The 15,102-nt window shown below is 39.7% G+C and overlaps 1 protein-coding gene across 2 annotated transcripts; it reads left to right on the top strand.

Moving 5' to 3' along the window:
* Positions 1-592: 592 nt before the first annotated feature.
* On the top strand, positions 593-13,922 carry LOC131882128 (uncharacterized). 2 transcript variants are annotated; one of them, XM_059229181.1, is made up of 7 exons: positions 593-871; positions 929-1,111; positions 6,305-6,547; positions 6,625-6,813; positions 7,590-7,838; positions 8,885-8,981; positions 13,400-13,922. In XM_059229181.1, the coding sequence occupies exons 1-7, from the start codon at positions 820-822 to the stop codon at positions 13,530-13,532; spliced, it is 1,146 nt and encodes a 381-aa protein (XP_059085164.1). In that variant the 5' UTR covers positions 593-819; the 3' UTR covers positions 13,533-13,922. The 2 variants fall into 2 exon arrangements, with proteins under 2 accessions (XP_059085164.1, XP_059085165.1); XM_059229182.1 differs by having other exon boundaries at positions 8,885-13,922.
* The last annotated feature ends 1,180 nt before the right edge of the window (positions 13,923-15,102 follow it).

Raw genomic sequence — 15,102 nt, 5'->3', positions numbered from 1 at the left:
GGACTTGAGCGACTCGGCCTTGATGTCGTTTTTGATGGCAACTGGTGCAATCTTGCGCTTGGGACCCTGACCGAGCTTCCTCTCTAGGCCCCTGCCGGCTTCCAGTCTCTTCTTGACCTCCTAAGCCGTGCTCCTGTTGGTCATCTTTGCAATTTTGGTGGGAGTGTGACCCGCACAAAAAGGGTGCAAGGATGCAAAACCAGACCCTCAAGATGGGATTGTGGAAAGCGTTGCCAAATACATATGCTACAAAATTGAAGGTTCTCCCTGAATTTGATATTTCTTTCTATTACGAATTTTCTCTAGCCCTACACACAAGGCATTCTTCATTTGGGACGCAGAGCTAATTGAGACTATTCAGGACATTTCACCACATAAGAATACCCAACCATGGGTTTTGATATTTACACATGTGCGTTAGTTGGTTAGAAACGTTTTCAAGAACCCCAATTGGCCAATTAGATCTCTAATAGGTACCGATTTCCAAACACAGGAGGTTGCAATGGATTAGGTAAGTCGCCTTTAACGCATGGTTTTAAGCTTCTGAAATAGATGTCTGAGCTAAAAAATGATGAATTCCCGTACTTATGAAAAGAACAAAAACGGACACGTCTTCGATTTTCGACGGCCAAAGAAAAGTGGATCGATAAAGCAACGTCAAAGGTGGCACGCGTTTGAGAGCGCTTCAATCAATCCTTTTGCATGGAACGTGTAGTAACTATTAGACCCTGTTGGGTCTACTAAATTGCTCCTAATGGACACGCTCAATCTATGCTGTATAGTTTGTTCTAACGGATCATTGTGACTAGAGCTCCAAAAATGAGCTTTCATGTTTGGCTTATCATACCCGTACTTATTGGAGAGATAACTGGTGAGATTGCATCAGTGCCTTGTGCTCAAGAGTCAAAAAAATCAAATCTATTTTAAGGCCAGGCATGCTCGAATGGAAGGCCTATCCCGGCAGGATATACCAAGTTCGCAGGGCAGTATTACAAACTTCACGACGATATTCTCCCTTATGTGGATTCCATGAAAAAATGCTCCGAAGAAGGAGCGCATCTACCAAGGTTCAAGACCGAGGTGGACTTTAACGACATTGCAGCCTTAAGAGGTAAGGCTAGACTCCAATTTCTAGAAATATGAGCTGCGAACGAGCTTCCCAATAAATTGACCAGCTCTTGGTCAAAGCGACTCTGAGCCACTTTTCGAATTTTAGTATCTAAACAAGAAATGTAGATTTCTCCAATCAAAGGCAGTTCATTTTTTTAAATATTTACTTGAAATATGGTTTGTTTCGAAGTTTTGTCGTCAACAGCTTATGTAGCTGACTAAGAGTAGGCCGAAAATTTGAATTTGAAGTGGTATTTACTACATAACTTTGGCCACATCTCCCGAGTTCATTAAAGTAATAAAATAAGATACGTGGATCTTTTTTGAGCACTTGATACGAACACAAGATCTTGTTGAATAAGTGAACTTGGCCAAGTTTGAGCCCAAAACTAAGTTAAAGAAGCTCAGGAGACATGTCCAAAGTTGTTTATTAAACACTACATAAAATTTTAACTTTCGGTTTGCCCTTGTTCAGCTACATAAACTTTTGACAATATAACTTTGAAACAGACCACTGTTCAATAAATGATATAAAAATGATCTGTCTTTCATTGAAAAGATCTACATTCCTTAGTTTATTTCTTAAATTCGAAAAGTGGCTAACAACCGCTTTGACCAAGAGCAGGCCGATTTGGCGGGAAGCTCGTTCGCAGTCCCTATTTCTGGAAGTTTGTGGCTTTCCACATCTCTAGCAGTCCGTGAGCTAGAGGACAAAAAGAAATTCTTCAGGCGAGATTTTTGCCCAACATGGGGCTGAGATTTCGTTTGATGCACGTGCCTCCAGACTCAGAATATGGTTTTAAAAGTTATATGGTTGTTCACTGATGTACCCGATGTAAAAAGCTTCCCTAACCTTGGTGCTCTTTATCTTACCAGGCCCACCTGGCCACTTAAATCTGCCGCCACTTTGAAGCTCCGTAACTCATGATTGATTGGTCAAAGATGAAAATGATAAGATTAGGGAAGTAAGTTATGCTCCTTTTAAGTTTATATATAAAACACGGCGGCTCAACCTCAATTCTCCTTCGCAGAACCATAGAAAGACCATGCAGTCCGAATTTGAAGCCACGCGCAAAAAGGAAAGTTTCGAGATAACTGATCTTATAAAAAAATACCTCTTCCCGCATAATCAAGGGCATTAGAAAAGCTTTGCCAAATTTTAAAGTCTATTAGAGGTCCTGAAAAAGGCGACGGTTTTGCCATTTGGTTGATAATGATCCATGAAAGTCTTTCATGGCCATTTCTCGGAAAATTTAGAAATCTTTGTCGAGCTCAATGCTCCAGATAATGTGAGGAATCATTACCGCAAGATGCGAAAAGGCAAATTGTTGGTCAAAAAATGAAGGACAAGTGCCCTTCAGAAGAACTGTGCGAAATTGTTGAACAAGCTCATGAACCAAGTTCAACCAAACATGATTTGGTTCTTTTCCTGCGAGAAAACTTCTGCCAAGATCAATTCTTATACAATATATAAGGCCAATATAACAGGTGGTAGGCTGGGCCGAAACACTCATGAGGTCCCCAGAGTGTTGACAACAAGTTACTTGCACATGCTATGATCTTTGTTGCGATCAGTTTAGAAGGAGACGAACTTCATTTTCTACGTGGCTTCAAATTAAGACCGTACGTCCTTCCACGGACTTCTAGAGTTGTGGACTGCGAACCGAAACGAAAATTTCGCATCTCCTGAACCATTCACTTAATTGAAAATTACCACTGAAAAGGAGTCTCAACGGCTTGTTAAGTAGGTGATCTTGGCAAAATTTGAGCTCAAAACTGTTTTTTGGGGTATTCGGAAGATTTCTTCAAAGTTATGTAGTAATTACTAAACAAGATTCAATTTTTTTCGCCCTGCTCTTGGTCAGCTACATAAGCTTTTGACATCACGACATTGAAATAAGCATTTTTAGAAGTAGATAGTAAAAGATTGACCTGCCTTTAATTGAAGAAATACACGTTTCTTGGCTGAGAGTTGCTATGTGAAGGAGAACTGAGCTGGAGCCGCCATTCTTGATATCTAATCTTGAAAGTAGTATATCTTACTTACCTAAATTTACCATTTTTGCTCTTGTGAAGACGAACCAATCACAAGTTTTAAAGCTTCATAGTAGTGGTAAATTTATTATATTAGCACTAGGGCTGGTCAAAAATTGCAGACAAATATGGTATTTATTGACACCAAATTTGTATGAAAATCAACCAAATTTGCACAAACATTTGCTCATAAACTTTCCAAAACTTAGACATCAATTAGCTCTGGGGGTCTGTAAGGGCTATTTTTGCCTTCCATATCAGACATTATGTATATGGACCTACATCATATCTTCTAGCACCTGGAATTGCAGGTCCTCGCCTTAGATAACAGATTCTTACCTTATTCATGGTACCTCCAGCCCTGATCAGTATGGCTCTTAAATAAGATTATTTTTGAGGGCCAAATAATCACTAAAACATTTTTTTGAAAGAATGGAATAAATTTTCCACAGGAAAAAATAATTCTCAAACTTAAACATAAGAGCATGTTAAACGCAAAAAAAGACACACAAAAAGACAATGTGAAACTAATTTTGCAAAATTTTGAAACAATTACGATAGTTTTCAATTCATTTCATTGGTGACCAGACAACTCAACCCAGCGGACAACTCAACTCAGTGCACTAACTAAACACATCATTTTGACCAAAAACGGTTATGGAACTGTTATGTTGACATGTGACGGTGTATGAATGATATTTATTACTGAGAGATGGAGGTACATATAGGTGAATGGAATTGAACTATGGCGAGTAATGAGGGATGTGGGAGAGTAAGCATAAATGAAATAACGACGGATGAGTAGGATACAAAATCTTCCATTCGGGGCAGGGGGGGGATGGGTTGACAATAAGGTGGTGCGAGGAATAAAAGGATATGTATATATCACAGACGATTCATTTTCCATGACTAGAATGAGTTTGTTGTCTGACTAGGTTACATTATTGCATAATACAGTATTTGACTAGAGGTAGATATTTTGACTACAACACCGCCCTGACATTTGACTAGTTGAAGGTTTCCAAGGGCTCATCAACCCTCACGACACCAGGGCTTGTCCATGAATTATCCATGAGGATCACGTCCATCTGCCGCATCACGGGCCTTCCGCACGCATCACGGGCCTTCCGCACGCATCACGGGCCGTCTGTAGCAACACGGGCCTTCGGCATGCATCATGGGCCGTCCGCACGCAACCACGTGTCCTCCATCGAATTTGGTCCACACGCTGCATCCACAGACCTTCACTGCGACCACGGACCTTCGCTGCCATCACATAGCTTCACTGCGACCACAGACCTTCGTTGCGACCACAGACCTTCGTTGCGACCACAGACCTTCACTGCGACCACAGATCTTGGGTGCATCCCTAGTTGATCATGACCTGCCGGGGTCGGGGTAGGAGGCAGGATCTTCCGCCGAAATGGCGGCTTCAACCGACTGGGCCATGTTATGTTGACATGTGATGGTGTATGAATGATATTTATTGCTTAGAGGTGAATGGAATTGAACTATGGCGAGTAATGAGGGATGTGGGAGAGAAAGCATAAATGAAATAACGATGGATGACTAGGATACAACAGAACAAAACTGAAGCTTGATGAGTCAATATTTGATTTGCATGCAAAGATGTTAGCATTATTAAGTCATTAAATGAAAGATCAAGTTTGATTAAAACATTATCAACCTTGATTTTCACCCCATGAGTGATTTAAACGCAACTTGCCTCTAAAGTTCCAATGATGAAGTGTCAAAAACCTTTCAAATTTTGACATATTTTATATCACAGTTTAAATTTTGCTCCATAAGTATGAACTATTTGTAAGCCAGCATATTGGGCATAATTTCTGTACTGGGTTGAGTTGTCTACTGGGTCGAGTCGTCTGTTGGGTCGAGTCGTCCTGGAACCATTTCATTATTTCAAAATCTTAGAAATCAAAAGCTCTCAAAGTTGTCTCCTAACTTGGACGCCCAAATGAATATACTAAACCATACAGGTTTCTAGATCAAATTTGGTTCCTCTGGTTGAAGAGATCTGTAAAATGCAAATAACAATTGTTTTGTTTGCTCTTTTGCGTGTAAAGTATCGAGATTTTAGTTGCATTTTTAGGAAAATCTTGAGCTTTTGCCACCAAGACAAGCAGAAATAATGTGAGGATTAGAGAGCAACTACTTGATTGAGACAAAGTTAGAAGATTGGGACAATGCAGTATTTAAAGGAGATGCAGAGGGTATCTTTAACATTATATCTTTAAAAATATCCATGAGCTTTTTCCTCAACCAGGTTTTAATAATCAATTGCAATGAATGTAACGGTTTACAATTTTGAGCCCTCCAAAATGTCCAGGCTAGTCAAAACAATTTTGAACAAAACGAAACAAAACGAAAGTGCCTGCTTCTCCTTGGGTTCCTATTTTTAAAATGATAAAATGTGTGTCCTTTTTCATGCAAGAGGTGTATATCATGTGTCCGTGATCCTCCCTCTAACATGAGGTTGATTAGATACTTTGTTTAATTGGTCCGTCAGTTCCCACCTTTTGTGTGCGAGTAAGAAACCCCGTTGCTTTAACTTGACTTGAGAAAATACCAGATTCAAGTACGATCAAGATCAAGTCCAACGATTGATTTGGAATACATATGCATTAACGTACAAAAAGTGCTTTTTGGTTAATTTTTTTAGTTTTTTTGAAAAATTTGCGCAATATGCAGGATGCAAGTTTTGGCATAACTTTATCTATTAGTTTTTAATAGCTAATAACATGCTCAGAAAACCTGTACCCATGAATTCCCCTCGCCCTGTTGAAAATCTTTTCGATTATAAAATGGGAAAAATGCAATGTTTTATCACGTTGAAAATATTTCTAATGAAAGGTGTTCGCAAAAAAAGTGCTCAAAATGATATATGATCATGAATACACACATTTAGTAAACATTTACATTCATGGTCACGATAAGTCTTTGACTGGTTCACTTTTGTCATGAGAGGCAGTACGCGATGGTTGCTGCACTTGCTTAAGTGGATTGGTCTAATTTGGAACCAATTTGCTCAGGACTGTCCTCAGTATTCCAGGTGGCAGAATAATAAGGAAAATCCATTAATCAGTAAAAAGGTCAATCGATTAAAGTGGTCAAGCATTGCAAAGGCTTCTTTTACTTGAAGCGAAATCAAAGGAAGAAATCTGGATGGACCTCTTCAACATCAAGCTCCTCCACAATAAGCCATATGATGGTCAGCTTTATTGGGGCGATGGTGATGTGTTTACCGAAGAGCCTTGGATGAATGGATTTGACGTCAACGATCCCGCAGTGTGCATGAGAATGGCTCGAGTAAACGGCTACACGGGCGATCGTCCCTGTACGGGGCCCTTTCAGACTCTTTGTCAATGGGATTGCGAAGATCAAGGTGGATCAAAATTTCCAGTATTTAATCTTCGAGACCAACAAAACATCCGCAATTATGATTCTATCCTTGTCTTTCAGCCATAAGCCTTACATCATGTCCCGGGGGTGATGAGATGCCATCGTTTTATAATTACTTTGGAAGCCTCTATAAGTTCTTGTCCACACCAAACACGTGGGCCGAGCAACGAAGAGCTTGTCAGGCAGAACAGGGAGATATGGTGACTTTCAAAACAGCCAAAGAATATATAGCTCTTCTGCAGTTTCAGGGTGAGATGTCATGTTTCGTTTTTACAAATAAGGGAAGTGGAAAATGAGAAATCAGTATATTTTCAATATTGGCCAATTTCGTCTTCATTTGGTCCATTCAATTTGGGGGTCAGATCTATTTTGCTAGTGGAATGAAGTTCACTCGAGTTAGGTGCGGCTGAGAGATTCTATTTTGGCAGACATGGAAATAATCTTGGATGTCAGATGGTTAGTCAAATTTTTCTTGTGCAACCTTAGCCATGTCCAGGATTTTTCATTTTTTATTATGGGATCAAGATATTATTTTAAATCAACAATGTATAAATTTTGTCCATCATACAGTTGCTCTTGAATTAGGATCAGTTTTAAAATCACCTAACCCAATATTTTTATTACCTCATGCTTGAATATTTGTTCTTTCAAACCTCTTGTTCAGTTTTATTTTCAAAGTCTGAAAAATTAGCTTTTTGGCGGAAGTGTATTGATAATCCACAACTCGTGTTCCATGACAAGTTTAACCATGATGTCAGTCTTTTACATTTCAATTCCTTGGCAATGCCAATGTCATTTATAGCCCATGACATTTTCTACATCAATAAGAACATTATAAAAAAATGAAAATGAACTAGTATATGAACTCCAGAGCAGCACTCTTCTTGTGGACGTTTTTTCAAGTGGCAACTGAAGGTGCTTCAAGTAAAATGTCGTACTCAAGCCAGACTGTAATCAAGAGCAACACCAGTTAGTAGATTAACAATGCCATTATACGTTATATAAAACCAGCATATCCCATTTAGGAACATTCGCCACACCATTCTTTGTGGGTCTTCAAAATCCGGAAAAGCAACCTTGCAAGGTTCAGTCCGAGTGCAACAAACTTACATGGGTTGACGGTACACGGTTTGAAAGCCTGAACTTCCTTCCTGAAGTTATGCTTCCCAATGGTATGAATGAGGTGGATGTGGCTGTGGTGTTGGGGACCTCGCATAATTTCGAGTTCCACTCCGATGCAAACATGCTGCCCGCCCTTTGTCAAGTTCAATGCAGTAAGTACTTCCTTCTGACCGTCAAAATCTAGAGAGCAGGGCCTAGTTAGTGCCCTGTTTTAGAACACCACGACAGTGCTCCATTGCAGTGGAATTTTGAACCTTCAATTCCGTTCCAAAGCAATGAGTTTAAATGGATACCAGATACAAACCAAACACAAGTTTGTAAATGTTTGTGCATTAACAGGTAATTCATTAAATGTTGCCTTTTTGGCCGAAATGATCACTCTTGGGGCGGCTTTACACTAGGATGAAAAACTGAGATTGAATCCGGTTTGAGGATTGAAGTAGGACTAGTGCTGGGGCGAGTTTTCAGTGTATGAGTCTTTTTGTTCGACTTGAGTACAGTGAAAGACTGCAGTCCTCTGCTGGACTCAAGTCCTTTTCCGAACTCGCTCCATCACTATTCCAATTTCAATCCTCAAACTGGATTAAGTCTCGGTTTTCCCTCCTAGTGTAAAGCCGCCCTTAGCGACAGAGGTTTTTGTCAAAATGTGTTTGGTTTGGATCTGGGACTCAAATGAATGCGTTGTTTTGGAACGCAATTGAAGATTCAAAATTCCACCTCAAAGGTTCGCTGAACTCACTGTCGAACTTTTCTAATATAGGCCACTAGCGCAGTTTTATAAAGCAAAGTAGTGAATATTAGATCGAGAAAAGATCCAAATTAAGTTGTAACTTACTATCCTATTTCAATATAAGGTTCACTCCTTCGCTTTGAGAAATTGGCTCTGATTACTAAATGGCTAACCCCTGAGATCTCAAAAGAGCGATAATGTTCGGTAAAAAGAGGGCGTACTTTAGTACTTTTGTAGTTGTTACTGCAAAATAGTAAATGTATAGAAAATGAAAGGTATTGATTGATTGATGAATATATGTACACATATTATATTCAAATTCAATTTTGGATGATATTTGGCAATACAAGTCCCTTAGAAATTGCAGTAAGAGGTCACTATTACACTTTGTTGGTTTAGGATTTCTTTAGAATTGGGTGCCAAACATTTATCTAATTGAGAATATTTCCCATGTCTTTTTCAATGTAGCTCGTAAGTGCACATCGTCACCACCATCTCCGTCCTCGCATATGGTGTCAAACTTTGGAGCTTCAACGTTACCTTCTACTTTGGGGACTCAAGTGACGTACGTTTCTTTATGAATGTCTCTTAGTATGGACAACACTTTATAAAGTGCATTCGAAAATATTTTGGGAATGCGTCATAGTAATTATACCCAGAAAAACTGGGACAAAGAATTGGCGGGCAAAAAATTGACGGACACCAGAATTGGCATCATAGTAAATTGAACGGTCAAAGTTATTGACGACCCATTAGTTGGGACGGATGTTATTGACTTCTTCAAGTAACAAAGGTTTAGCCAAAAAAGGCAATTCATTGCCTCCAGTAAGGGCGATCCGGTCAAAAGTTAATCCTTGCTGGTTACTTGAACTAATTCAACGGTAAAAACCAACATGATCACGTTGGAGGTGGGACGTAAAGTATTTTGGTTTTCAATGTGGGAGCCGAATTCAAACATCAAGTAAGGGTTCAAACGTAATAAAGGGATCTCTTTGAGACCATTGCTACATTCTGGATCATGACGGGGTCGCCGTAGGGAAGATGCGAGCTGGAATTCGTATCATTGCAGAGTTCTGGAGAAGCAAGTGCCCTGCTGGTAAGTTCTGTTATCGAAAATCTGCCTTGCCTGAATTATTTTCTGAAGAGTCTGGAAAGTTAATATTTGCAGTCTAAAACAACCATTCCTTTGATCTTACGCGGGGCAAAGATAAAAACATTTCAAAAGCATCAGAAAAGCAGATCAAAGCATTGTCCAATATCAATATGGACTAAAATAACAAAGACTTGCACGATTATTAGAGTGGCTTGTCTTAAAACTTGAGTGTACCTTATTTTGCATGGCGTGACTGACGATAAAGGAAAAGAAATGTGTTCCGATGAATATGTTGTAAGAATTTTGTTGGGCGTTCAATGACTTTGTCCCCAATTCTCGTGTCCGTCAATTATTTGACGCCAATCATTTTGTCCCAAATATTTTGGGCCCAAGTGGTATGTCGCACATTCATGTTCTTGTACATCATTGAAACAAATCACTTTTTACAACGAATCCTTGCACGTTGAATAGAGATAACTGTACTAAGCTCAACTGTTGGCGATGAGTTAAGACGCCCAAATTATGCACTGTCCGTTAGAGATGTAATGGGCTGGAACCCACCTCGAAACTCGACATCAGTTTGAGGTCGGGGCTCAGCCCAGGGCTCAGCCCAGACCAAACTGCTGAAACGTATTTGGCCCAAACCATCTCGAGCTGGTTTAAGGCTCTGGCTCAGCCCAGCTCGAAATGTCGAGTTATATGTTAGCCCAGCTCATGCTTTCGAGCTGGGTTTAGGCTCTGGCTCAGTCTAGCTCGAAATCGTCGAGCTATGAAACAACCCAACTCGAACTCGATGAGGCCGTGCCTCAGCCCTGACCGAACTCGATTGAGCGCAACTGTGGCCAAAGCTGGATTCTTGGACACGGTCGTCTCCTCTCGTCTCGTCTCACCCGTCTCACCACGGTGGTCAAAAAAGCTTATCAGGTATTGAGAGAAATGCGCATATCCATCTCAACAGTCTTCTTCCTTGCAAAAACCATAAGAAGTTATTTTGACGTGATTGATTTATTGAAGTCTGGCTCAAATTTGTCGCGCATATGGCTATTAGTTAACAAGATTTGCTTGGATATTTCTGTTGGAATTCAAAAAGGCTTTTGAACCACTGTGGCAGTCGTCTCAATGGTGAGACGAGAGGGGTAAGCTGATCAACGAAGAATCCAGCTCAAAGCTCAGTTTGACAATTTTTGTCTTGAACTGAAAGACAAGCCGAGGAAATATTATGCATGACAATGAACGGTCTGTTGCAATCAACAATTTGGTTGTTACTCAGTTCCTTATTCGAGGAAACCGCAATAAAACCTTGAGTAACAAATAAGTCAAAAGCACCAGTTTTGCAAAATTGGCGTGCAAACACTTCAACTCTTCGATACAATGAGCTAACGCTACTTCGTCTGTTTCAGTAGGATTTTACTTCTACTACACGGTGTTACTGACAATCATGATAATGCCTTTTTTGCAAATTTCGAGTTTTTGTTTGTAGTTTTTGATAAATCATTTTTTATACTTTTGGTTATAAATGCGAAATGTCGCAAAAAAAATAATCAGTGAATATATGACCACGCTGGGTTGCTGACAATTTGGCTTGTCTGTGGCTTGTCAAATTCTCACATAAATTAGTTTTGAGCCAGTTCCATTTTTTTGCGGGTATCCTTACTGCAACTGAAATTTGCTGGAATCGCAGCAATTCAAAGTAAAAAGAACTGATATACAGTAATTTATTCTTCGTTTTGAAGTTTTAAAGTGTCATCTTTATTTAAGGCATTCAGCATATTTTATTGCCTACTTCGACCACCTTTTAGAAATATCGTTGCGCCTAGAACGACTAGAACGGAGGCATACTTTGGACGTCTTTAGTGCTGAATATGTTGGGTCACTGTATAGTTTATTACACTGAGTTATGTATTTTGATTTACGCACCTTGCATGCGGCTTTAAGCAACTTAGGTTAAGAGTGAGGACATACGAGCTTGGAACAACCACATGTTTATAATCTACGGAAAGTGAACTGAAAATATTCTGTGCTTTTTATACTTTTGAACGCTGGAGGAGTGCTCATAATTTACCATGAAACATCAAATCAAGCCTTCGGAGTCCAAAACTGTCTTGCTTTAAGAAAACAACTCGGTTATCAATATGTTTATCTGATATGTTCATAAAATTATCCTTAGGAAGAATCTCTTTTATATCCAATTGCCTTGGAGTCTCGCACAATTTTGGTATTGTTTTAAAGAGGCGAGACTGTTAGCGCTTTGTCAATCCGCTTTAACAATTTGGCGAGGGTATTTTCATGCCATTTAACGCTCAAGCCTCTAACTCCTAAGTACGAGCTTTAGAACTCAGGCCTCTGGACTACAATGTCAGGATGCTTCAAAATATGAAGATTTTCCCTTAGAAGTCAAAGATATGAGTGTACATTGAAATTAGATTTTTTCGTTGATGTAAAGGCAATGCTACATAAATTTCTGAGCTCAAAGAGAAAAAATACCATGAAAAACAATAATTTAGCAATTTGTTACCTTGAAAACTACCATGCTACTTCTATAAAAATTAATTAAAACTTTTTTCCTTCTTTTTGTACCATACTTTACGTTGTACGAGCTTATCTTAGCTGATTTTCTTAACTTAAAAAAAAGCTATTTTGACCAAAAACATATTTTTTTTTCCGATCCTTCGTCATGTTAGACAACATAAGCTGAATCCAGACTTTCCATACCTTCCCTGACTCACTCTAAAAAAATATTCGGAGTTGGACCACTAACCCTCCTTTTTCAACTGATCAATTAGGACTTAATTTTACCATAAATTTACCTGAAATAAAATGCAAACTTTATCAAATACGTGTAATATCTGCTAACGACCGCTGTTTGTGTGTTACTGAGTCAGATGGTAGCTCTCTCGCTTGCCTTGTCACCTGATGCATAGATTTATAGACGCTGGATGTCGGACGACCGACCACTCGGTTGGCCAAACAGTACAATAAACCGGTTTGTAATCAATTCCCAGGAGACCATCCATGGTACTGTTTTACCAGCCGAGTGGTCGGTCGTCCGACATTCAATGTCTAGAAATCTATGCCTGATGATAGCTATCTCCATTGAGGAAAATTCTCGCTCTGTCATCAGTCACATCCAACATTACTTCTTTTCTCAACCTCGGGAATGACCGCAGGTTTGCCCATTTAAGCTCTCGAAGTAGACTCTCTTGCTGATCTAAGTGATGCAAAGACGCAAGGACTCAGCTAGCCCGGAATCGAACCAAGGATAGCGAATGGGAATGCGGGGGCGCTACCAACACAATCTGCCTGCTAGCTTGACACTGGGAATGTAATTTACTGCACTTTGAATTTCAACATAACTTCAACCACGAACTTCTAGAGATGTGGACTGCCAGCGGAAGCCAAAATTTCGTATCTCCTAAACCGTTCATCTTATTCCACATAAGCACTTAATACGACCCCAAGATCTTGCTCAAAAGATGAACTTGGCTAAATTTGAGCCCAAACCTATGTTTAGGGAACTCAGGTGGTATGGTCAAAGAAAGTTATGTAGTAAACAATGCATGAAATTCAAATGTTCGGCATGCTCTTGGTCAGCTCATAGACCACTAGAAAGTTCAAGTGGTCTATGGTCTGCGACATAACCTTTTGACAACATATTTTTGAAACGATCCACTTTGCAAGTAAATGAAAGAAAAAAAGAAAGATGACCTACCTTTAATTGACGGGATCTACGTTTCTTATTTCATTACTTTAATTCGAAGAGTTGCTACGATCAAGAGCAGGCCAATTTGACGGGAAGCTCGGTCGCAGTCCATATTTCTGGAAGTCCGTGCTTAACCCTTCCAAACAATTTTCTCCATCAAACCTAAAAGTAAGTGCCTTCTCCCGCCAAGGAAAAAAAATACTGATGTTTGTCTTCAACCTTGGCCATTGGCAAAATTTCTCGTCCGTGGTTGTTGTTCGATACCCGTTAATGAACTCCCTCTGTTTGGGTGGGTTGGCTCCTGTGATTTATCCATACGGTAGCGCAGTGTCAGCGTCAATGCTACGAGTTTGGGGTGTTATTCGCTATCATCGTTGGAGAAACTTTGGACTTGATGGATTATTGCCAAACAACCCCGATTACATTATGAAATGCGTGGATATCATTCCCTTGATTGTATTTATATACATGTTGGAATGCTCATCAATGAATCCATTATTTTTAACGAAGAAAAGCTCAAAACGTACACTTATTGGCGTCAATATGATTTTTCAATATGATCGTCATGTCACTGGAATGATTGCCAAACAGGATGGATGATGAGAAATTTTGTGACATCAAGCCAATATCTACTAACGCCAATATTCACTTATTATCCGTTGCATTGATATTAATGTTATTGTATATGTGATATAAAGGTTCTTTTCGCATCACGTCAGTGTTTTTCTCGTGACACTTTTTTTTTTAATTTTATCAAATCTGCCGATAAAGATTCTGTTACGAGTGCTTTCCGATGCAGAGGACGGTTTCGACATCCTACTGAAATTACTGCGTGGGAGGAAGGAAAAAGTGCTACATTTTGAGTATCAGGATCGACGCTGCCACAGCGACATTTTTGAGATAGTTGATCCGTCATGACTGGTCGATTTCCTTTTCGGAGCCATGTTCAGATACATGGCGAGCAGAGTCCATCTTTTCAAACTGAACGGTTGATTCTTGGGATCGAGAAAGGATTGAATTCAATAACATGTGCTTTTTTCCGCGACATTCGTTAACTTGGAGATGGGTATAACATTAGATCGCGTCTTCGAAGGCGACCTCGGTTTGTATGGGATCGGACCGATATTGTAGTGCATTGTAAAAACACCGAGTTTCTGAGCAAGCACGAATCAGCAAAGACCAGTGACATGAAACTTGCACGAAACCTTCAGAAGGATTTCACTCATCAACCTAACAGGGATGGGCCTGAGGCTGGCTGGCACTAGACGTTAGAATATTGAGGAGTTGTGTTATTGGGAGCTATTTGAAAGATCGGTTTCAACAAGTCCTTCAAAATCTTACGTACTTCAGGAGTGTTTAAGAAAAAGACGTAGGAGGAGGACAGTAGGATTCCATTCCCTGTAACGTTAAGAAGGCTCTCTGGTGTGGTCAGTTATGGCTTTTATTTCTTTGCCTTCCAAATTCCATGTTCGAGTTTGGGCGCTATATTTCGTGGATTTCATATCACATGATAGGAACGCTTGCTGTAAAGTATTATCAGCTACGTCATTTGAGAATTTAAGCTCGCAGCCTAACAATAAACCATTCACGGAACAAGATTTCAAAAATTAATATATGACATGACGCATTCTCTGACAGTGATATGTTTAAATCTCTCTGAAGCAGCACAGACTTCAAGTCTATGGACAAAGTGTTGGAAATTTCATGGTAAGATTCTTCAAATTGTCACTACACAAAGAGTTGTCCGACTCGAGGACCGACAGTGAGGTTGCTCCTTCTATCTGATTAGTATTTTTCAAACGAGAACCAAATTGGTCGTGGGCCAAAATTCTCGTCAATGTCTTAACCAGTCTTTTCATTTTGTGAGAGGAAAGCCCACCACAGGCCTTGGCA

This window comes from Tigriopus californicus, chromosome 6, assembly GCF_007210705.1.
Source record: "Tigriopus californicus strain San Diego chromosome 6, Tcal_SD_v2.1, whole genome shotgun sequence".
Classification (NCBI taxonomy): Eukaryota; Metazoa; Arthropoda; class Copepoda; order Harpacticoida; family Harpacticidae; genus Tigriopus; species Tigriopus californicus.
The sequence above is the reverse complement of the archived record's forward strand: the minus strand, read 5'-3'. Positions and strand labels throughout refer to the sequence as shown.

What these genes read in the sequence shown, in the direction of transcription:
- LOC131882128 (XM_059229181.1), top strand. Translation starts at nt 820, where the DNA reads ATGAGCTTTCATGTTTGGCTTATCATACCCGTACTTATTGGAGAGATA. An exon ending in ACTTATTGGAGAGATAACTG is followed by an intron (nt 872 to 928) that starts GTGAGATTGCAT and finishes ATCTATTTTAAG; the next exon opens with GCCAGGCATGCTCGAATGGA. An exon ending in AGCTCTTCTGCAGTTTCAGG is followed by an intron (nt 6,814 to 7,589) that starts GTGAGATGTCAT and finishes TATCCCATTTAG; the next exon opens with GAACATTCGCCACACCATTC.